At 34.0% G+C, this 25,874-nt stretch overlaps 1 protein-coding gene across 1 annotated transcript in view; it reads right to left on the bottom strand.

The window, feature by feature from the left end:
• The window catches only part of LOC145679779 (uncharacterized), a 177,942-nt gene that overhangs the window by 101,626 nt on the left and 50,442 nt on the right, over positions 1–25,874 (bottom strand). The window contains exons 6-7 of the mRNA XM_081750334.1: positions 24,716–24,794; positions 6,114–6,205 (exon numbers count right to left, since the gene is read on the bottom strand). Of these exons, the coding sequence (XP_081606460.1) occupies positions 6,114–6,205; positions 24,716–24,794 (171 nt within the window). The remainder of the gene's footprint in view (positions 1–6,113; positions 6,206–24,715; positions 24,795–25,874) is intronic.

Below are 25,874 nucleotides of genomic sequence, written 5' to 3' on the forward strand. Positions count from 1 at the left end.
GAATATACATTTGTACTAGCGTTTGAAACTAATGTAATGTAAAAACTATCATCAATACTTTCAGAAATCATTTTGGTTGAAAGTGAAGTGTGAAGTTTGAAGTCCCGAAACAAAATGGTAATTTAAAACCGTGTTTATCTTTTAAGTCTACTACTATAGTATCAAAATATTTCTTTTCAACTTTAACATAATGCGGTGTATGAAAGAAAAAAGATTTTACATGAGCGCGTTGCATATTATATACACTATGTTTTCGAACTACTGGGCCAATATTTTGTTGTTGTTTTACAATATCAACACATACATTAATTGTATTGGGAATATTATCATCTGAATTACACGTAAATTTACCACGTGCTAATATTAAATCAACATTTCTAACTTTTGTGTATACTTTTAGTAGTATAGAAAATCAACTTTTCTAACTTTTAGTATAATGTGTATTTTCATTAATAAATTCAAAAATATGTTGTAATCCCGGTGTAATACTAATCATACCTTGATCTTCTATTTTTAAAGAAATTTTAATCACAGTTTGATTTTTATTTTGTAAATAATGTAACATATGTACATTTTCAGGAATTATCTGAAGAATAGGTTCAATAGAAGAATAATATCCTGGTGTTATTCGAACATGATGACGTTCAACTTTATCATCGATAACAGTAGTAATTAATATTTCTTCATTTTCGCCAACATTATAAAAACTCCACGGAATATTAATTTGTGTTAATGCAACACATTATTCCCCATCACGTAAATCAATAGGTTGTGCTAATTTAACGCGAAATGAAGCTGTAGTATTGTTATCAAAAAGTTTACTACTGGCATTTGAAGGAAGAGGAACGTGAAAGTCATGTGCAAAGTTTGAATTCATCTTGCAGACTGAATAGAATCCGATCTAATCCACGAATTCATACTTGACGGATATTCCAACCATTTTACATACATCCAGCCATTTTTACGTTTTAATATTTTTTCAATTAGATAAGTTTTCTTTGTATTTATAATTACTTTTTGTAATTCTTGTGCATAAAATATTCCTTTAATTTCTTCTCCATTCCAGTTTTTAATTTATACGTGACAGGATTTGATTTAATACATTTATCAACAATATTTTTTGTGCCCATTTAGGTAAATATCCTTTTTCCAATTTATGTTTATACTTACTAACACGAACACAATCACCAGAACTAAATTTACAAGTTGTATTCTTTTTATTTACTGTATTTCCGTAGAATGATTCCCACAATTGATTCACATTGGAATCATTTACTTGTGCAGGCGCCATTTTAATACTTAAATGATATGAATGATTATAATTATTTATTTATGATGAATGATTTCAATTTGATCTAAAACATTAATATAACAACAAGTATTCTTTGCAGTAAAGTAACGATACAAATTTTCTTTTAATGTTCTTATAAATCGTACGATTATAAGAATGAACACCAAAGCGCATTTAATTTCAGAATGAACACTATAATGATTAATTTCATATTCTTTAAGTAATTGTTTTACATGACGATTATAAAATTCTGTACCTAAATCGCTTTGTAATTTAAACACGGGTAACTTGAAATTAAAAAAAATCTTATTGCTTTTGCCATTTCAGGACCTCTCTTTGTTTTTAAGGGAACACAATATGCATAACGTGAAAAATATCAATACAACATAATATATATTTATAATTATTATTATACCTTGCAATATATTGCATATGTGCTAAATCCATTTGTAATGTTTTATTTGGTGCACTAACATAATACTTTTTCCGTTGAAAAACTTAACGAGCTGGTGCATGTAATGAATATGCATCTTGAGAGGTTAACCAATTTTTAATGTTCTTTTAAGACAACTTTGTTTTACGATGCATTGTTTGTATACTCGATAAAGAATCAGGATTTGAATAATCATAATATATTTTTCATAATTTTGTCATGTACATACTATATTCTTTCCAATATTTAAATAAATTAGGTACTGCTGTAGGACATGGTGATTTTTCTTATTTTACGAATACGTTGTATTTTACTACTACTACTACCAATATTCAGTTTTGATGCTGGTGTGTCAATAAATTCTTTAGGTACATTAAGATCTTCTAATACATTTTTAAATTCATGAATTCCTATAGGGTTTCTTGAATATTTTCTTGTACGAAAATCATTTGCTAAATCTATAATAATTGAACCAGGTATTGTTTTTCCTTGGATAGTACTATACCAGAGTTATCCCACTGAATTCTATCAGAATTTGTCAGCTGCTTTAATAATAGATCTGTTTTTCTACGTAGTGTTTTCGGTACTGATTGTAAAATGTCTGATACAAATGGTAAAATAGAAGTATTGTTATATGTTGCAAAGCTGATGATTTTTCTTCTTCTTCGTGAATAACAGGTAATGTAATAGGCTTATGTGAAGATGTATATTGTAAATATCGATGCAAAGCTTGTTGATACAATTTCCACTTTTGTTGTACACTAAGGTCATGACGTTTTAAAATATTATTCATTTCTCATCTAATTTTGATTGATGTGAATCTAAAGATTTAAGATTGGATTGAATTTCATGTACTGCATTTTCAGGAACTAAAATCATTTTACGTAATGCTGACATTGTTATCGACTAAAATACTACTGCCTACTGCTGCAAGAAGTGGTCCCAAGGTTAACGGTAGAAACGCACCACCTTCCTGTATTAACAATTTCTTCTTTTATTCAATGCCGTACGTTGCTGAGATAAAACGGGCAAGATCTTTTTATGTCTACGTAATCGCTGCTTCTGACGCGAATTTGAAAGGACGTTCCCTTTTATTGTGTGTTTAGCTACTTGAGAAATTGTTCTTATTAAATCCCCTGAAGCATTTTGTAAAATTTGTTTCGTTTTGTTGCGGGCGCGCTATTTTAACAACAAGGTTTTATTACATCAAAAATCATAGATTCTGCAACGATTAATTCAAATGGAAAATCTACCGTACATTTCTATAATCAAAAAAGAACATAAATCAATATAAAGCACTGTACACCTACGTTACAATCGCAATTTTAACGCAATATCTGCGAATTTGTTTCATCGTAAGCTAAAGCTCTTTTCTTTCTTCCAATCTATGTATGAAATAGCAAACGCACTATCTGCAAAGCTAAAAACATCAATCATATTCTATACATAGTTCCGCAGCAAACTATGAACGTAAGTGGCGGCTTTTGAGGGAGATCACATCACCCGTTTTGTATTGCTTTCTTTTCGTAAGTAAATAACAAAAAATATCATATGTCCCTACATATTCCTAGTTATAATAATAACATAGTTCTGTTCACCTCTACCAATGTTTCATAAAAAACTTTGCCCACAAGCCAAGGCAACACTAAAACTAGATAGCACGTTATCGAACTCTATTCAAAAAGCAAATCTGTCGTTATTGCGCATCAGGGGTGGTTTCCCTACGTTTGAAAAAATGAAGGGTTAGGGGTAGCTTCCCCCGAGTTTGGCAAACACAAGTGGACAGTGGGTTCTCGATCCTCCATTCTCATTGCATCATTTTTCAACAATAGTACCTTATAAATACACATACATGTGTTAAACTAATTTTCAACCTTTTTTTAAAAAATACTATAAACTATCAACTAATTAATTAATTGGATAATCAAACAAAAAGCTAACTTACGTTTTTTTAAGTTCAAAAGCAGTTGAGGTCGAAAAAACTCTTGAGAACGCAGAGATGCAAACACAGTATAAAAGCGACACTGAATAATAATAATAATAATAATAATAATAATAATAATAATAAGACACTAATTCAGAGACTTTATATATACTTTTATTTTAAATATTCAGTGGACATATACAATTAGAACATTGTCTTTTTGGATAAGAAATTCAAATTTTATTTCGTATATCGCAATTTGATTAAGAAATATCTCCTTGTATTCTAACGATATTAAGCTTAATGCGTTGTCTACGGAAACCAAACATACGTTGGATTTTCAAGAGTGTACATATTTTTGTAGCATTGTATTTCCTTAACGATATGATAAGTTTGAAATCTGTATTCTCTCTAACTAACGTAGCAATTTATTTACAAGTTCGCAATACAATTTGGTCCGTGTTGCAAAAGACAAAAATGTTTTCGTTCATGAGGAAACAACAACAACTTACCTGTATTTTCTTTTTTTTAGTAACGCATTGATTTATTTACAAGTTCTCAACTTGCTCCGTGTTGCAAATAAGAAATGCTTTCTTTTACCGTCACATGTCCATGATGAGCCATGTTTGTAAATGATCATTTCGAGCTCTGCGGAAAACACATGATTATTTCCTCATTCTGATAAATATTGGCTTCATCATTGTTCAACTCATTGGGAGAGCTACACAAATACATGACGAAGATCATATGACGTCACCACAGCCAGAGCAGACGGTTCTGTTAATAAACAGTTGATTTGGTTCGCTTGAGGAACAAGTAAGGCGGTAGCGTTCGTTCTTCATATGACGTCATCACAGCCAGAGCAGACCTCTCTCACACAAATCAGTTGACTTCACTCGCTCGAGGAAGAAGGAGTACTCTGAAAACTGTTCCGGCACTAAGAGCTTCCACGGGAAACAAATGAATGAAACCAAGTCCCGCATGAATAAAAATTTCCCATCTCCCAATCTGTCCCACATTAATAAAGATTTTCCATCTCACAATTTTTAACAAGGAGTATGCCTTGGCATACGAAACAATAAAAGTTACGAATGAATATAGAGTTTTCCATCTCACAATTTTTAACAACTAGTTACCAAAGGAAACGATTTATTTACAAGTTCGGAATATAATTCTTCCGTATGGGTGGTCCCTGGTGGGCCAGTGGCGTCATTCTTTAACAATGAGGTTTTCTATGCTCACACAATGTTCGTATCTCTATAGGTGGTCCCTGGAGAACCAGGGGCGTCACAAACAGGGAAGTGTTCTGGGGACCATATTTTAATAATGATTATTATTCTAAATAATAATGAAAAATTATTACGTCGGAATCATAGATTCCTACGCGGTTTCTTTAATGGAAACGATACAATTAAGAAATCACATGCAAAGGCCATTCAACCTTCTACTACACTAACCTACTTTCATCACACATTAGGAAAGGGGCTTCTGATTGTGACACACTAGACAAGATATCACATATCATTAGATTATGTAATTATCAATGATTAAACATGGTAAATAACACGATTAGATAATTGTTACTTCCTTTGTGTACAATTTAAAAACATCACTACTGAAGACATAGTGGATCCCTCTGCTACAGATCGCTGCATCATTATGATCGTAGTAAAACCTCACCTGTGAAAAGTTCTTAAAAGTGGCAGTGCAATTTAATACTTGTTCAGCTTGACGTCGGTTGTCATAAGTTCAATTTATCATCACATGTAGCAATGTAGTCCGGAAATCGGTCTTTTTTGTTGTGAAAGAGTAAACCAGGACAAATTTTAAAGTACATCAGTTGATTCCTGTTGCATACATTTGTAAAACTTTCAAATGTATGAATCTTCAAGTTGATTCTATTGCCGTGCGAAGGTCAAAGGATCGACGTGGTTTCCTTTCGTGCTATTTCTCGAGGATATGTCTCGTCGATCGCCTTCAAATTGTCATCAACTGAAAACTGATTCATGAGCTTGTTTATCTTGCACACTGAGAGCCCTACAATGCGATGTTTTAAATCAACTTTGCTCTGTAGATCTGTTTGTTATCATTGCATTTACCCATCATTTTATTAATATATCAAGCTGTCTGTGGAACCAACTTTAATATCATAAAAGTAGATTTGGTGAAAATGATGGTTTGATATCTTTCTCTGGTCTAAAAAAGATCTATATAGGGCATATTTACCATGATTTACCTTAAGCAGGATTATAACATATACTATCAAATTATGTACAGCATGTCTAAAGTAACATATCTTAACTAACTAGTCATGTGTCTAAAGTAAAACAGAACACATTTCGTGTATTAACGTCACAATAATCCAATATTAGATGCAAAAAAGAATGGTCTTCTGGCTGAAAATGTGCACACCTAAAATAAATATGTGTCCATTTGTACAGAAATGTCAAAAACACGTCTCTTACCTAACATTTCAAGGTCACCAAACATAACATCACGCTTGAATCTCATCTTGGGAAATTCAGACATTTGATATAGCATTCCAGGAGTTGGCCCACTAGAAGTAAAATGCTGATATTATTAGAAAGCACTAAATTTTACCTTATTACGTTTAAATTAAATTTAATTAATATTATGTTAAGTCTAATGAAAGCAGATAGCATTATTAAATGCCGAACAGTAATAGAAGTACAGAGATTAGAATAGTACTAGGTATGACCCGATATTTATTTATACAGTACACGGTTGGAAAAAAGGTTTGTTACTCTGAAATCTTTTCTATAGGAAACCACTGGTATCTCTCATACGTTCCTTCAAGTGCTTGCTAGGAGCAAGTCGATACTATTATTTTTTCTATTTAGTTCAATTTTCCATGCAATAAAGGGGAAAATAGATAGGATTTATGTAGTAATAAGTCAATCTTATATTAAGGTCCAGAACAAAAGGAATACTTTTAAAGTTTCAATAAGTATTTTGGTGTTTTTTCCACGAAAACAATATTGTCCAAACATGAGACATATACCAATTGATAGGCCTCATTGAGTTGAACACAATGGTACAGGGTTAATTACAAATGATTTATCAGATTTTGAAGTCTTATAACTTCAAATATTTAATGCCAACCTATTTATACTAATAACCAATCGTAAGAGCATACTTTAAAGTTTTGTTTATGGCATTGCAGGTTCCGTTGCGACTCACCAGGTGACAGGATGATAACAGTATGCAAAATGGCGAATAATCAACAGAAAGCATTTTGTTGATTACCCACCAAGGCATTTTGTGATGGTATCGACAGTTTAAGGACAGAGTCTGGAGTTTAAGGAAACTGCTGCCCTAGTAAACATTGACAGGGACATGCTCGAACGTGTATGGGCTGAGTTTGACTACCGCATGCATGTGTGTTGTGTAACACGAGGTGTAGCGCCCAGGGAAGACTGAAGTCCCGAGTTTTACCCCGTCATAAATCATGGCTGTAAAATGTCAATGCATACTGTGTTAAAACAGGAATGTCTTTTTGAAAAGAAGACGTTTGAGGTACAAGTTTTGTAGTCATACATGGTTGCCAGTGCAAGAACCGCAGAGAGGAGGTACTTTGTCCAAATAATTTTTGTACCCCTAATAAAATAAAGAAAAGACATGGAGCAATGAAGACATGGACCACACGTCTTCACCACAAATTATCTTCGCTGCAGAGAGGAAAACTTGGCACGCGACACATTGAGTGACAGGTAATAAACCAACCGCTCATTGCGGAGAATCGTATACGTATACTTTAATCGATTGTCTGCTAATATACTAGTACAAAACGTGAAAGTCTTATGTCGGTGATGCACTTGCCCCCCTTCAAGCAAGTCTGAAAAGATGCCCGTGGTTCGGACCCATCCATGGGAAGGAAATGTACTATCGTGAACAAACGTGCATTAGCACCTGTACTCTGCATAATCCTTTGTCCATTCACTAATAATCTTAATAGATACATTGTGCTACAAATGAGAATTTGAAATCGACATTGATCATTTTATTATATTTATCAGTAACTGCCACTTCTTTAAAATCATCGAAACAGATTAACAAAAGTATAATAATCTTTATGTGACAATTTTGGACTTGGAAAATTAAATTTATTCTTTAAACTTATACTTCAATGCAAGGAAATTCCTTTAAGAAGTCATTTTTCACTCTCAATAAATGTATAAAATTCCTTAGAAGTCAATTTCAAATTTTTCCTCATACAGTCTCTATAATCTCTTTAAAACTGTGTATACATATGAAATGAAATGAAATCTTTAAGTTTTACGTCCCATGATTATGCCGGTTAGGCTAAAGGAGACGGTGAAGATGAGAAATGAATGAAACGGTGGAATGAGGAAGGTGGGAGGAAACGGGAGAACGTCGAAAAACTCATGAGCACGGCGTTTGTGTGTATACAGATTAATAAAATATGTTAATATTTGATAGATGGTGAAAGGTGACAGTTTTGGATTTACAGAATGAAAGTTACTTTTTAAATCTATACTTCGAACTAGATATATATTTGAAAAACCGGTCATAAAGGGGTTCGTAAGAAGTTTGACCGGTCACGGGCTTTAATCCAAATAACAGCAATATATCCGGCCAAGTCGGCGAAAATCAAGCCAGTTGTCAACCCTAATTTCGCTTATTATTTAAGAACAACGATGCACTATTTTGGCGTTACCTTTTGATGAATCATTCAAGTTATTTATGTTTTGGAAAATGCCTTCAGAACGATTCGTTTCTTGGCGTGTTTGTCATTACTGATATACACAAGTGCGTATTTAGATTGGGGTAACCGGTTCCCTAACTGATGCAGAAGCTTAAATTTATTTCCGTTTTAGGCTTTAGGACTGCAGCCGTTGAGTATGAGTAATGATACGTATAGTGTATATATGCAGAGACATAGCGTCTATATGCAGAGACATTTAAATAACTTATTTTCCTATATCATTGACTGCTGGTGTTGCAGGCGTAGAGAGAGAGAGGAATGAGTAATGACACCGCTGGCGTAACTTCTGTGTGGACAGGGTGGACAAAGGCCACGGCCCCGAGCCCCGTCTAGGTGGTGAGGGGCCCCCAGGTAGGCAGGTACTCCTACTAAAATAAACGACTGGATCGCTTCTAACCTATACCTACCTTCTAAGTTTCGTTCAACCATGTGTCTTTGTAAGCAAGAATGGCCAAGTAGTTACGGCAGCACTTTTCCTCTATCTCCTACATTGTATATGTTATTCTTGGATTTTCTATACTGTGTTCATATTGGCAAGTGTCAGAGTTTATCCTATACTGTGGAGAGAATTAGACTACAGCCAGGGAGAGTGTATTCATAGAAGGCGGCAAAGTTGTAATTTCTTTATACTGTCTCAAATAATTTTCATATTAAAGACTGATGACGTACTGAGGTAAGAACTATAATTAAGGGGAATTAATATGAACTATTAAAGTAAATGTACTGTAGCGGGGTATTATGTACTGTAGCGGGGTATGCTTTACATATATTTGGCAAGAAATCCATTCACTAGTCAGAAGAGAACTGACTCTCCAAAATTGAGTTTTATTATTGATAGAAGAAATCAACATATTTATGAGAGAAATCATTTCCTGGAAAGTCAGTTTCCTCGAAACTTGTCCTCTGGGTGGTGGACTGTAAGGCGGGCCGGGCCAGTGTTCTAGAACCCTGCCCACATACATTGTTCAAGGCACAGGCAGGTGATTAGAACGATTTAAATAGTTCAAACGGATTAGAATCGAATATGTCACACAGGATGCGAAATCGTTCCAGCCTAGGCGGGGGAAATATTTCTTCTCAAATGCGAAAAAGAAAAATTTCACTTCTTCGGAGTCTCTAGTGGTGGTTCGAAAATCCGCATCGCCCAGTGATTTCTCACCTTGATGTCACAGTATAAGGCTAATTGCTAATAACTACAAATTCCGTCATTTCTATGTGTACGACAATGAAGTTAACTGGATATTGACTTATTATTGCCACAGTCATTTTCTAGCAACAGAAACTGCAAATAAACTGTATATAGCAGAATCCTTCCACCTGTTCTTCAAGAAAGAAGAAAAAACTAATGGGAGCAATGAAATGTCTCTTTGTTGTAATATTTTTAACTTAGGTTGAGTTTCGGGTGACTTTTCGTACCCTCCCACAAATGGTTTAGTAATGATGGTACCTCTGAGTAGAACACTGCTAGGAACATATTCACATTTGGTTTTCCTGCGTTCTTATATACTCGTATAAAGAGATAAATAAAACTATGTACACTAAATAAGCAAGTTGAATTCAATAGTTATTTAACAGAAATATTCCATTATTGTAGCATTTAAAATTTCCGAATCTTTATTTGTTAAATACAACCCTTAAAACTGAGTGCTGATACCACTAAGATTCTTTGTACTTTTCAAGCTGAGGGCCCACCATCTTCATTGTCTACGGGCCTCATCTTTTCTTGTTACGCCACTGGATGACACGTATAAATTTGAAGTAGTATAGGTAATTAAAGCGGTCTGGACCAAAGTGTGTATGCTACACTACAAACCACGTCGTTGAATCGTCTCTCTAATTTCTCTATAAACGTTTCATTCCCTTTCTTCTTCCTCTCTTCTCTATTTTCGCGCTCGCTATTATATTTCTCCAAGAGGGCTCGTGCCTCACTAACCGTTTTTCCGCAAAAATTATTTATTCCCTTTTTGTGTACTGTCTCTGTACCCACTTGGTTGCAATTCTGCGTGAATTTATATACTTTTGAAATATCTTCAATTAAAAGTTTTGATATTTTGTGGTAATAAACTCGGAGGGGCCTACGCCTCACCAAACCATTTGTCAAGGAAAATAAGAATCGTATTTCCTTATTTTACGTCTACTATATCTGTGTGCAATTTCATTTGATTCGGTTTCCATTTTACTGCTCTCTTGGCGCCTATTTTGACACTTCTGGGTCGGGGATTTTACTTCAAGAACCATTTTTTCCCGCAGAAAATAAACACATGTTCCCTTATTTTATTTGTACTCTTTCTGTACACAGTTTTGTGACAATGCTTCATGAACGTTACAATTCTCCATTTCTCAACTACCTTCATTAGAAATTTCGATTTTTCCTAGTTATAAGTTTGGAGGGCATGGAGTATTCCCAACCGTTTGCCAAGGAAAATGCGAAACATATATTCCCTAATTGTACGTCAACTATCTAACTGTTCATAATCTCGTTTGCCTCGGTCTACTTCTTTCGGTATATTTGAAGCCTACTCTCAATTCTTTGGGTGGTATTTTGCCCCCGAGAACCGCTTTTCCACATTTTTTCCCATTTCTTATCTACCTACCAAATTTCATCGAAATCACCTTCGATCATTAATTTGATGGAGCAACAACAGAACATAGAGGATATTTAAGATAAAACATCCAGCGTTTATAAATTATAGACCATTGGAGATAAAAGAATGAGACAAGAAGTGAAATAGGAAAACGTTATATGTTCATCGATTGGAGCCAGTTACTTATCCCACAGCGTCCCATATCATGGGGCCTTGGTACGGGGCCACCCGAAAATTTCAAATAACAAGGTAAGAATCTTTTACACCATTGAAAATATCATGGAAAAATAAATAACTTTTTAAGGAAAAAATATTTTCGTGTGGGTCACCGTTTACGAAATGGTCATCAATTAATGAGTTCTTACACATTCACATGAGAAGTCCAATATTATAAATCACAAAAGGATAAGATGAAAGAAAAGTTAGATAAGAAAATGTGAGGAGAAGAATTGAAGCATGACTTCCATAAGGTGTCTTCCCACTTTACCTAATTCCCATTTTGCCTAACACTGTATCAGCTGTTAATCACAGATAAAAATCACATCCTCCATTTAGGTGAAAAGCCAATTCTCATTTTGCCTTATTCCCATTACGCTTAACGATCTTATCAGGAAGGAAATACCCCTTATATAGAAAATCTGACAGTTTCTATACTTATACACGTACACATCTATTTCATACAAAAAATAACTTACATCAAACAAATTATTACAATCAGTAGAAGAAATTACTAGAAGAACTTGCTAGCTATGCCACGGATTGACTATGTACTGGTTCCTGGATACGTACTGTGCAGTATACGTATTACAGTAGAGTCAGCGTTACTTCTTGAATTGTTCTTTTCCGTTTTTCTTATTTGATTATGCATATAACTATATTACAACATACAAAATAATGTAGAAATTATACTAAATAAATTAAATATCATTTGAATTTTAAATTTTTATCCCGTGGGGTTTTATCTGCGATTCTTTATAACTGAACTCTGGATTGACCTAAGTTGCAGGGAACATGAAACATATCTTCAATTTTGTTCTCTTCAGCATTACAAGATTTCATTCATATCAACATTTGTTAATAGTTTTGTGTAATTAATTGAACAACCATATTAAATGCTAAAATGAGTACTTTAAGGGTAAAAATCCTCGGCCTTCTTGTGATATGTTAGGCTTTTTGCCACATACAGTACTTTATATTCTAAAGCAACTGGGTTATATGTTTGGATTGCAGCCTATGAACAAACCCGAAATCAACACCAGTGAATAAAGAATAAAAAAGAACTGAATAAAAGAATAACTGGAAAAGTCTATATTGTGTATATTTTGTTGAAATAAATAAATTCAGAATTGACATACTGTTCTGATGGTAATTGATTCACTGTGCAACAAATTTCCAACTTTTTTCTCTTTCCTGAAAAAGAATTACTGATTCCTATAGAGCTTTATACCCTGATTACAGTGATGTAATTAGAATTTCTGTATCAGCCTCCAACTTTGAGAAATAGCCAGTTAAAGTTTTAATATATAATATAATTAATATGCTAGGGTAAACATTACAATGCTCGTAAAGACCGTCTACATTTTGAAGGAACTGTGTGAAATTTAGATGATACCTTGCAGATACAAGTTCCTACTAATACCTGACTGTCAGCACCTAGAAGGGAAATTTATCCCCTTGATTGTCATTTATAAAAAGAACTGGTTTTATGCAATTATATCTACAGTTTCAACGATTTTGTGACAAAATTACCTACTTTTCAGGGTTTTGTTCAATTGTGAAAGATCCTATGGTCATCCATGCGCCTGAGAATGCTTTTTGTTTGATGGACAATTGGGGGAGTAGATTCACCCACTCACCTCATAGATACATTACAATGAGTTAAGATCTAAATGTAAACAACTTAAAATGCACTTAAAATTTGTATTGAAACAAAGTTAGTGAAACACAACATACAGAAGTGAAATAAAATAAGAGTACCGTACTGCTGCACAAAATGTTCTCATCTGATATTAATCTGATGTTAAAACAAAATGAGAAAACTGTCTTACTTAGAAGCTGATTAACGTTCTTATGGGCGTTTCCTTTGTACGCACCTTATGTTCTCTTTGCACGGTCTAACAGTAATCAACCAGCATAGAAACCCCCTCACATTTCCTCGAGTATCTTTCTTCCAGTACACGAGTTGTTTGATGAAATCTTTCACCTTGTTCATCTGATACTGCGCCTAAGTTCTCGGGAAAGAAGTCCAAGTGCAGGAAATGAAGTGTCAAAGACATATTGCAAGGCATTTTTTTAAAACTCAGTATCAGTTCTTCAACAACTTGGGCATATTGTTCAGATTTTCTGTTTCCCAGAAAAGAACTTACCACATTCTTCAGCGCAACTCACGCTCTTCTCTCGCGGTTTCGCTCAGGGTTTCATCGAATTGAGGGTCTTTCATCACTTTTCTTATTTCTGGTCCAACGAATATCACTTCCATAAGCTTTGAATCTGTGATGCGACGAAATAGAGCCTTCAGGTAACAGAAGCCAATATTCTCTTTATCCAGAGCCTTGACGAAAATCTTCATTAGTCGTAACTTTATGTGTAATGACAGTAAGTGCACATTCTGTGGTTCGATAAGAGGTTCGTAACTAACATTATTCTGTGTGTAAGTCAAAAACTTCCTTGCAGGCCATTGCTTTACGTTGTTGTGTTGATCTTTTGCCCTGCTGTCCCATTCGCACAAAACACAACAATATTTCGTATATCCTGATTGCATCCCGAAAAGCAGGCCAAGAACTTTGAAATCCCCCCCAAATGTTCCGTGTACTCGAGTTTCTCAAGTAAAAGCTTCATATTTCCGTATGCTTCTTTCACACCTACAGCATAAGCAACCGGAATAGCAAGGTGGCTGTTTCCGTTGTGTGATAATACAGCTTTTAGACTGAATTTGGAAGAATCAATGAATAACCGCCAAATATTCATATCATAATCAACGTTCAATGTAGACATTAGTCTGCAAACCTCTGTACAGAACGGCAAACCTTCGTGATAGTTGAAAAACTTCACTAGATCACATCCACGAAAGCGGTACGTAGTAACGTCTTCTTCTCTAAAAGGTTCCACTCTTGTAGTATTCCACTAAAGCTAGCAGTTCAGCCTGGGACTTAGACAAGTGCAAATTCCTAACAAGATCATTTCATTTACCTTGAGATATTAATTGTGCCTCCGACGACTTTTCAGTATAGATAGGATCTTCTTCAATTTTGGAACCACGATTTACGAAACTACCACATTCATCAGAATCATCCAACGACCATTTTCTTGTTGAAACAGGCACAGGTAACTCTTTGCTGTGAAGAAGATGTCCAACAGCGGAAGGTAAATTTCTGTATATGATTGACTTATTGGTTTTTGAGGTTATTTCACTTACGTTTGTTAAACAAAAATAACAATCTGACGTGTGGTCTTTCGGCTCAAGCCACAACATTGGCATTCTGGGGTGGTGTGCTTCATTCAACCATCCCAAAAGATTCACTGCACAAGATTTACAATTCACATTGTTGAGCCCATTTTTTTTATCCTGATCCCCGACTTTGCACTCAAAGTAAAATTCATAAGCTTTTTTCTCAAGAGTTGTTATCTGTGTAATATTATACTTAACAGTCACTCTCCCAGATCTAACAGAATCTTTTAGGGTTATTCAAGCAATTTCTCGGTATGACTCACTGCACACATACTCACACGTTTTAGAAGAAAAATCTAAGAGTTTTGTCCAGCAACACACTTTTATCTTTGTCCAAGTTCAGCTATATATTTCCAGTGTATAACCATTCGCGCAACTAGGACACTTTCCTAGGGGGACATGGCCCCTTAGTTCTGAAAATTGAAAGGATCTTTTAGAAGACCTTGTTATATGTTTTTCATATTTCCTTCTGAGCCCCTTTACCCCGCACTCATTATCATCTCTTCAAGTTATGTAGTTCTCCTAACACGACATTGTCATGTAACAGTTCAGTGAAAATCTATTACATCAGAAATTTGCTTAAAAGTGTATATGTCCTATATTCTGTTGCTACTAAATAACTATCCAAAATCTACTCTAATTGTGAAAACTCATAATTTTCTATTACTGTTTTACTCGTGCAATTCTGGGCAAAAGTACGGGATTCGTCAACGTTAACAATCATAATATTAACTCTTAATCTAATAGAAACACAAATAAATATAGAAGCAATGGCATAATTTAACATTATAACTTTTTAGAAATCATTTATGGGCTAATATTTACTCATTTCTGTATTTAAAGTAAAGTGTAAAATCTTTTCATTTTAAGTTTTACAACAAATCGTTGTCGCTTATTAATGGTGCAGCTTATCAGTAATTACAAAAACCTTTGCGAAGAAAGAAATACAATCATTTTTATACACAAAACATTTCTAACTTAAAAAGGGCAAATAATGGTATGTAAAACTACCGAATCGGAGAAAAATAGTTGGCTTACAACTTAAATATTAAAAAACAATGCAATTAGAAGAGAAACAGATCAACACTACGAGAGAAGAATACTTGTAGACGGACTTGAGGGACTCGGTTTTCTATAAAAGATGTTTATTTTCCATTATCGTTTCAATGAAATATTAAATTACACACCTTACAATTTAAAAATTTCGGAAAGACTTACTATGATAAGTAGCCTAAATGGGAAAGAAGAAGTGATGGCAAAATTTGATACAACAAACCAGTGTTGAATTCAGGCATGTTCAACGGGGAGGGGCTGATCCTCCCTAGAATATATATGCTCCCCTAGAATATCTATAATTACACTTGCATTGAAATATTTGCTTTATTTTGTTTAATTTTTTTTCGGAAATAAAAGTCTTAAAAGCAAGGATTTTTAAAAAGAAAATTAGTTCCTTCTTTTGTCCAACCTAATTGTTTTAATTAACAAACCGAATTCTCGTATAAAGTCGAACTTAAATAAAAACTTGGAAATTAGATACAGACGCACACAAACGCTTTACAATGTTAGTTAGGGAAAAGTTGGCAATATTTTGGTTATTGCAACCGACCAGATAATAACAAGTCGCGAATTTTGTTGTGACAAACTCCTGTTGCTCTACTGCAATTTAGAACAGATCTCCCTTTAAATTTTTATTGCCCCCTTGTACAAAAGTCTGAATTCAACACCTCAACAAACATTTAATGAAAGATTTTACCAACAGAATTGATTGATAACGTTCATCGCAATATTTGAACAGGGAGAGAAAGAAAGCGAATTAAATGGTATAAAAGGACTTTTATTTTAAATCATTAAATCAGATTTTATAAGCAATATATTCAAAGTTTAGCAGTACATATAAGTCAACTCTTGTAATATACCTAAATTACATATGAGCTTCTTAGTGTAGTGTTGTAGTTGTATGTTTAGTATCAACCGTCGGTATAAATATGGTTACAGCCCGGGAGCACCCACGGACCCGGACCCTCAAAAAATATTTTCTTTTTTTTAATGATTGTGTTTTGTCTGTACCAGGGCGCACTCATGGAAAGGCCATCCGATCTGAATCGCATCCAATCTTAGTAACTTGATAGACATTTGTGCACTTTCTTAATAAAACTATACTTACTTTAACATAGAAATTATTAATGTGGCTTAAATATTTGATCTTACACTATATCTATATTCTTTCCTTTCTTATAAAAGCAATCTAGTACTGTATTTCTTTCTTTTGAATATATGCAATGAAGGAGAAGTCGTGCGTTCCTGGGACATAATGTAGCAGATGACATGGTATCTACAGCCCTCCTGAATTTCATAGCAATTTTGCCTTCCTATACCTGAATTCAGTTTTCTACACTTCATTTGCGCAACAAAGTAATTGGGTGTAGAGAGAAACAAGTGAACTAGAAGGCAATATATGTTTCTCGTATATGAAAGCTTTTTTTTCCTGATGTTTGGGGAGCTTTTCTTGCTGCATGTAAGTGGAAGTAAATATCTTTGTATTGCTTCTACATTCTGATGGCCTATGCACTTCTTTTGTTAAATTTACTTTTATTTATAAATAGAACGATCCAAGGGACACGAATTTTCATGCACCAAGTGACAATACTTTCTATATGATGATTGATACCTATTTGATGAAGCCCTATTAAACTTATGAATTTGTATTTTCCTAAAACCATCGTATGCCTATTTCCATACTCATTGCACTGAGAAAAGTCCGTTCTTCGGACAGCGGTATATTGAATATACATATGCAATGCCAACAGGAAATAGGTACGTATTAGATATTATTAATTTACTAAAATTCCCTTGTATTATTGTAGGCAGAAAGAACAACTATTTCAATGTACATCTAAATATTATATTTAGATCTTTGTGATTTAAAAATAAAATAGAAAAATATTGATGCTCCTAAAAATAGGGGAATGGGCACAATAGAGAAGAGGTTATTCTATTAAGAATTTTGTGTTATCTAACCTTACAAACAATTATTTTGCATTGATTTATTTGTATTCTTCAGGGAGCAGGTAATATATAAAAATATGGATTATGATTCCGTAAAATATATTCTATTTTTTATTGAAAATTTCCTACGCTTTCCTTTTCCTGGGTCATCCATGATAACTTCACATGCTTAGGCCACATTTCCCAATAAAATTGAAAATAAGAGCTCCTTCGTGGCTAAGCGGTTAGCGTACGCGCCTTTGGCGTGGGAGACCCGGGTTCGATTCCCGGCGGGAGCTCATGTGGTTCGGATTCCACGTTAAACAGTAGGTCCACGTCTCATATAGCCTCGTTGCTGAACGGGACGTTAAACACAAAATCAACTCAATTCAACTCAAAATTGAAAATGAAGTAAATAAAAATCATGATAAATAATCATTATGCGTAATTTACGTCGAGTCATTAACGATTACTTTCGCAGTTGTTAGTCTTAGTTGAAGCAAGATTTTAACACCACAAAATTCCTTTCTCTTGATTCAGGCTTACTGTAGACGACTTAGCAGTTATTTTAGAAGAAAATGACATCATTCTCGAAACAGATGTGGTCATTGGCTCTACAGAGAATGCTTGGTAAAGTGACTTGGATAGCGATGGTGAAAAGTACTAACCTAGGTAAAAAGTTGTTTTTAAATACACTAAGCATTTCCGATCGCTTCGTAAGAACTTCTTTAGGAAAAGTAAGAGAGTGTGGAATAATAGGGTCGGGAAAACGTGGAAAGAGAGCTCTTAAAATGCGAGACAGATGAAAAAGTAAGGATACCTACTGAAAAGCGTATTGTAAGGTTTCCAAGTATAGAAAACCATTATTGCCGTGCGAAATCCACAAAACAATATCTGCACCCAGATCTAAACATTACTAAAATGTGCGGCTTGTATAAGAAAGAACTTAACCCGGAAGATGACATTCCCGATCTTGGAACTTATTGAAGGGTTTTTAAGAAACAGAACCTCCTATTCCATCACCCGAAAGAGAACCAGTGTTCTCTTTGCGTTATTTACCACCAAGGTAATGACGAAGTTAAGGGGTCATTCCTATTATTAATACTATTAATTTCATAAACATGTTTAATTAATTAATGAAAGACATAATACATTTGGTTCTATCGTTTGTTTACTATTTTTTATAACATACTTATATTTTTACAAGAGATGAATACAACAACTTAGATGTACACAAATGGACAAATTTATAGTTTTTCCAATTTCAATTTGGCATTATTCTTATATCTCAAGAACTATGCACACTGACATAACTCATTCTTAAAACTAACATTTTTTGCAACGTGACGCATCTCAAATAATATTTTGTGACTTAATATTACAATATTATATAATTTGAATACGTGGTATTAACGAATGCACTTTTGGCTACATTGTGTCAAAAATTGGTAAATATTTGTTGGTAAACACGAGCATAACGAAAGTAAAATAGGTGCAAAAGTTCAAATCGCTTTCGTGAAAAGTGAGAAAAACTGAGATACCATACTTTGCAAACAAAGGGATGATATGCTTTAGAGACTTTGATAGCCTTAAAAACAGTTTAGCACCACCCAGTTTTTAGCTCTTCACAAAGCTAAAAATGGGCCTCAAAAGTAAAGATTTAGCCCTGTAAAAGAGATCAAAACCAACACGACAGCTGAACGTCGTTAAATACTAAAATAGGGCTTTCGTGGATGTTTTCAGCAATTGCAGGAACCAGGGAGCAAGTGTGTGTTCCGAAGGTGCATACTTTGAAGTGGTTAAGTAAATGTTTACTTATATTGTGGTCATAAGAAGCTACAACAAAATTCCGGGAATTTTCTGACTGCTCCTCGTATATCGAACCATAGAAGTAGCACAGTTCACTAAATCAGGGATGCAAATAACTATTTGCCCACTCGCCCGGGGCGAGTAGTTGATGGGTGCGGGCGAATATTTAACATAATACTGAAGGTAGGTAAATGATTTCTATTGTGGAATGAGGGCTAGTGGCATTTTTGTTGAGCTAGTAAAAGTTTGTTGCTTATTTGCATCTCTGCATTAAGTGTTTTCATAGTGTCCTGAAATCCACCAATAAAATTCTGGGCGTGTTTCTAGACTAGTGCGCCTCTTAAGATCTCATGCAGTTACCTTATAAGTTTCTGCGTGACTAAGTTACTCTGCTCTTTGTCAATTTGGTATAAACTTGCCTGATCATATTCAGTGCTGGTTACAAGCCTCACTTCTAAGTTTCCCAATATTGGAACCTGTGCAGCTTTCTGAACTTGTATATTACCTAACCGATGCAGTTCAAACCGTCGATGATACTCGAAATCATGGACAGACTATGGTACTTTGTGCCCTGAAAGGTTGTGCACCACTGCGTTTTGTTTATTATTTAGCAAAGCACACACAGATAATGAAGATTCAAAAAACTCTAATTCCAAGTTTTATGAGTTTGAACTAGGTCATAAAGCGATGCTTTGATGCATTTGTTGTGCGAGAAGTGAAGAAGCAGTGAGTCACATCACAGTAACCAGATGATTCAAGAGATTTTTTCGGGTTCCAAGAACCAAACGGATCAAGTCATACCAGCAAAGCCGAAAATAAGAGATTCCGACGTTTTGCGCTAGGTCATAGAATATAATCCAACAACCTGTGCCCGAAGGTTATCAGGTGAGACGGTATTTCAGGACTCAGCGCGATTCACCTTTACACTTCGGTAAACGTATATGAAAATATTGAATACTGTGCAACGAATTAACCTCATCTGGAGCACAGAGACCTGTGGATAGACCCAGGAAACTCTTGGATAATAGCTATGATCTGATTTTCAAGATTCTGTGCGACGGGAAGTAGACAGTTTTCAAAATTCTAAAGTCTGTAAGCGATGGTTAAGCAAAGTTTAAGTGCCTAAATCTATTATTATGCACAGGCGTTTTGAACTCAAGCTGATGCTCTGTGTCGGCAAAAATTATTAGGGGATATTTCACTTCGAATTCGTTTAGGACATTTGAACAATCAATCCCAATTTGTTATCCAAAGTGCTCAAGAAATGTTAGCTGTAGCCACCCTTTACGCTTTATTAGGCGTATGTGCTTTAGCTATTACTATTGTTGTTCTGCAGCAGAATACTGTAGTGTAAGATAAAGGCAGCACACAGGCTTTTCCTCTCATTCTTTTATTATAAAAGTTTATTCAAGTTTATGTACACTGTATTATCAATAAGTAAATATTTTACAGTATTTTTTTTTATCAGTTTTGAGTTGTTGCCCAGAGAACGTTTCGTGGTTAATGGTTAAAAGTCTCCTGTCCAGTGCATCGCAGAGACGAAAAAATCTTTTTGCTCAAAGCAGTGCAGAGGTGAGATAGTATCTCCTGCCCAGTACAGCGCGGGGAAGGAGAGGAATCTCCTTCCAGAAAAGTGCAGAGGTGGGATGATATTTGCTGCCTAATGAAACACAGAAACATTAAAACCTCTTGCCAGTAGCATCGCGCCTGTCGGTGGGTTAGGAGTTTCTTACCCAGCGCAGCGCGATAATGGAAATGAACCTCTTGCCCAGAGCAGCACAAACGTAAAATCTCCTGCCCTGTGCAGCATGGGAACTAATAAGATCTTTTTGTCCGTAGCAGCGTAGAGAAGAGTTTGCATTTTTTGCTCAGTACAGCGCGGAAATTAGCAAGATTAGGAAATATCTCCCGCTCAAAGCAGCAGGGAGAGAAAGGTAATAATTAATTAGCTAAAAACTTATGTCTTCTGGCTGTTAACGTACTCTTTTATAGCCAATTTTAGAAGCAAAGCCTGTGTAGGGGTTGTAGCCGTCTCTTCGTGACTCTTCGTACCCTTCTCAGGTTTTGTAGTGTCTTTCTTGTATTATTTTCTAAACGACATTTGTCAGCTGCTTCTAGTCCTTGTAAAAAACACTTATTATTGTTTATAAGTAGGAAGAGTTATTGCAATACTTTTAAAGCTGACGGAGACGATCATTAAAGAATGCCACTGATTAAGACAAAAAATATGTATGGTTTACTTCACAAGAAACTTTAATACACGTATTACCGATAATTATATTGAAGATCTAATACATCTCTGAAATGTTATATTTGTAGTGAAAAATGCCGTACGAAACTAGCAACACGTTTTCTAGACTTGCATTCTTTAGAGCACATGGGTAATTTCAGATGTTACCTTTCTTTTACAGTGCCTACAGTTGAGGGAACTGATTCAGTTGTACCGTAATTTAACAGAGGTATTGTTACGGGGCTATCACAAACTGCCAAAAATGACTGGAGGTCCATGGTGTCTATGTTGAACAGTATCAAAAGGTATGTACTTTTATCGATAACACTAAATTTCTCCTATAATTTGTTTTTAATATCAGCCTTTTCTGACATGCGCCTCGTATTTTCATGATCTTATACGGTCGTTATTGCTGTAGAAATTTCTAATCTTGCTACCCACTCAGCTGCTCTCTGTAAAGATGTTCTAACTACTTGATAAGTCTATTAATGGGAGGCTGCTGCTATTACTGTTTGCTCATGCTAAATTGAACTATATAAAGTATTTCCAACTTTAAATGCTTTTACGTTTCGGAAGATTATTGACGTCCGAGTAATTCTGAAGATCATACGCAGAACAAATCCGAAGATAACGAAATATGAAGAAGTAGAAATTCTCATTACTAATAAATAGCATCAAGTATCCAATGGAAATTTGGACAATTGTAGAACACTTGATCGATAATACCCCTGAGTCGCTGTATTCTTTTAAAACCATGGAGAAAGATATTTTTTTGGTAATATGAACACTTCGATAATATGGTCAGATCTAAAGTTTCTATAGTATTATTCATACTAGAATTAACCTATAATTGAATTAGTTCCTTAATTGCAATTTTTGGAGCATTTAAAAGTTGGATGCAAGTGTGCATGAAGGTTATGCTAATATATTGCGTTATTTTTAGGCCAAAGTTAAGGAATTGTCATTAGTTGCATTTCACATTTTGTTACTTATAAATTTCAGTGTCTTGGATATAAGTAATTCACGCACTATACACTTTTGAGTACAAAAATCAGCTCGTTTACGGTAATCTACAGATTTTGCGTTATCACTACACTGCGAAGAGGGAGTTGCCCTATTAAATTGTAACTGCAGTGTGACCAACTACTGAATATTGAAATGGCGCATAATATGGTCATATTCAATTTGTATAAAATGGGCATACTTAATGAACACGTTCTGAGAAATTATCAGATAAACATATATTATCAGAGAAGAATAAACATAAATTATCAGAGGAACATTTTTGTATTATACAGACCTTTTTCTTTGTCAAAAATAGATGCTTTTAAAAGTTCTATAAGTACGAAAAATTATAGTTTGCTTCAAATTACGACTTTGTCTGACTTCAAATAGTTGGCTACAAACAATTGACGAATCTTTCTCAAAATCACATAAAATCATTGCAGAAATACTATTTCGGATTTGCGAGAAGTATTTAAATCCGTAAACACAATATTCGGCCTTTCACAACAACAGATTATGTTTATGTTCGAAATGAACTGGAACATATGACCAAAAACTATTTTTACTTTTATGATGTTATATACATTTAAATTTAACATATTTGGTTTCCATTTCTAACATTATGTATTACAATGCATATTGCATATTTTTTCAATGGTTTCAATGATTCTCGCGGCTTAAATATGCTGTTAAGTGTTACATATTTAGCACTATTTCGTCCATTATTATGTTTTGGTCTTAGTTTCTTATGGAGAGTAATTTAATTACTAATGGGAGGAACCTGCTAATTTCACTAATAACGCCGGAGCATATTACATTTTGTTAAATAAGGGTATTTGCACTAAGGTTAGTATTTTTTTAATTTTCTAGACAACCATCTACATAATTTTGAAAGCAAACTCTATGAGACCATAGACAAGCTATCAGTCTATGATTTGTAATATGTGTTTTAAAATTATATTTTAATATATGTGAGAAATTTTACAGTTTTACTTGTCTGCTCAAAATACCCAATATACAAAAGTTACAATACACAAAGTTGATAGGTAGAACAAAACGGGAATACCAAACATTCGATTCTTGAAGAATATCTTAGCAAGAACAGTACTGATGAACACGAAACAAATATAACAGATTATAAATAGTACTTATACAATGTATTGAACTTAGTTTGTATCTTAACATTCTATCGTGTGATAGACTTTCTAAAAGTAAACTATCTTTTTAATGCATGCATTATGGCTTCGCACCTCTGTTAAGATACTGTAACAAAAGCAAAACAATGATGTAAAGGGTATGAATATTGTGGACTGTTACTGTAAATTTTTCTAATATGTTATTTTTTATTTATATCACAGAAAGTAATTTCCGACCCACTCAATCTTGAACTGTTCAGATAAATACAGCTAAACTCTTAATTTTATAACCTAGTCCACTAGGCATTATAAAAAATCCACAGCCTGATTTCTTATTAGCATTCTGGTTTAAATTCTCAATCAAAATTAAAAGCTCGTAACATACAAATCCCCTATTTCTTAATCTTACACGAATAATAAAAATAAATACAACTTACTCATGTTCCATTATTTTGTCAAGAAACTGGTAACTAACATATAACAAAAATAACAGAATGCATTAACCTCAACATTACACCAACAGGATTTAAGAAGAGAATCTCACAGGGGAAAAAGGAAATGGGATATTTAACATAAATTTACTTTTAATAATTTTTATTTTAACCCGTTGGCATACACAGCCATTTGTATGACGGTCGAGCTCACCACGTCGATAAATTCACAGCCGGCTATAAGATGGTCTCAACTTAACATCACAGCAGAACAGTGATATGTATAAAAATAAATTTCCAAAGAGTCACATATAAGTGTTCAAAATTGCCATTTTCGCCAAAATAATAAGTATTTATCGGTACACCACCTTTTCTAAAATAGTACGTTAATTAGCTAAGCTCAGTTAAAAAGTGACTACAGAACCATCCTTTTTACAAATTTAATACCTGATATCTAGATAAATATCAATGATATTTGTAATTTTGGATGATAATTTATGGATGTAAAATATCATCCAAAGACCTGAAAAAGTAATTTAAAGGTATTGTCATTGAAATCTTATTCGAATTTAACTTCAAAAGTAAAAGCACGTAACATCCAAATCCCCTGTTTCTTAATCTTAAACGAATAATAAAAATAAATTCAACTTACTCCTCTTCCATTATTTTGTAAACTTCATACAGTACTTACATAGCTCCTGCTAGATAATCTGTAGCAAAGTTGAATTCTTCACATCCGGCCAAGCATGTACATTCCTTAGAATGAGTTGCTATAAGTTAAGAAAGAATAATGTTGTGGTTAATGTTGTTGCAAGATATGTAAATTTTAATATTAAGATGAAATTTTGTAACACATACGTATAAGGTGTATTCCCTGGCTCTATGATTTCAAAAAAGCAAATCACACGTTCAGAAGAAAATATAATTTCTACTTCGTTAGATATAAAGATAAACTCCTTCATGTGTTGATTAGTGTGTCTGGTATTTTGTTTTAGAACAATCAATTAGACCTAATTATCTTTTTTGATTATTTCCAGTCTTTGTGTTTCTGTCCATAGATTTTATTCTCTTAAACACCTGTCAAGTTTATAAACGATTAATTATACTCTGTACATATTGTAAAGTTTACAAAGCATATGTGTTATATTACTTAATCACCTTGGTATAATCATTGAATTAAGTATTGGTTCGTTAATTACTCATTTGCTATATATAATAAAATACCAATTTGTCAGTAAAGAAACGAAATGAGAAGAGGGCATATTTTTCCTAAATAGCATTTTGTTACAGACGTGACAAGCATACTATAGTGCATAATTTTAATAATGTTTCAAAAGTACTTTAATGTATATAAATATTTTGGATAAGGTAACACATGTCATTGTTTGTCATTAAGATAAAGAATATTTAATATATTTTAATTTATTCATGAAGGAGACATTATTAGAACAGGGTTGCATTAACCATTTGGTAATAAAACTATAAAAATATTTTATTTGTTTGCAGTTAACAAGTATAATATACAATTTACGTAATATAAGGTATTGAGGTGCGGTACCAGATTCCAAAACGCCAATGTTCTTTTAACAACTAATTGCACTTCGAGCACTCTCGTGATATATAGCTAGAAACACACCATTTGTGTGGGTTATCCGGATCCGATTCTCGGTGGGAACTCACGTGATCCGGAAGGCACGAGAAGCTGTTGCTGATGCCTCATATAGCAGCGATGCTGAAAAACGTTAAACTACAATCAATATTATGAACAAACAAATTGAGAACATGCGTGACTCTAAAGAAGCTTTTGGTAAGAGTACAGCATAATACATCTGAACTGGAAGGAAAACACG

This window comes from Thermobia domestica, chromosome 2 (genome assembly GCF_964235325.1).
Source record: "Thermobia domestica chromosome 2, izTheDome1.hap1.1, whole genome shotgun sequence".
Classification (NCBI taxonomy): domain Eukaryota; kingdom Metazoa; phylum Arthropoda; class Insecta; order Zygentoma; family Lepismatidae; genus Thermobia; species Thermobia domestica.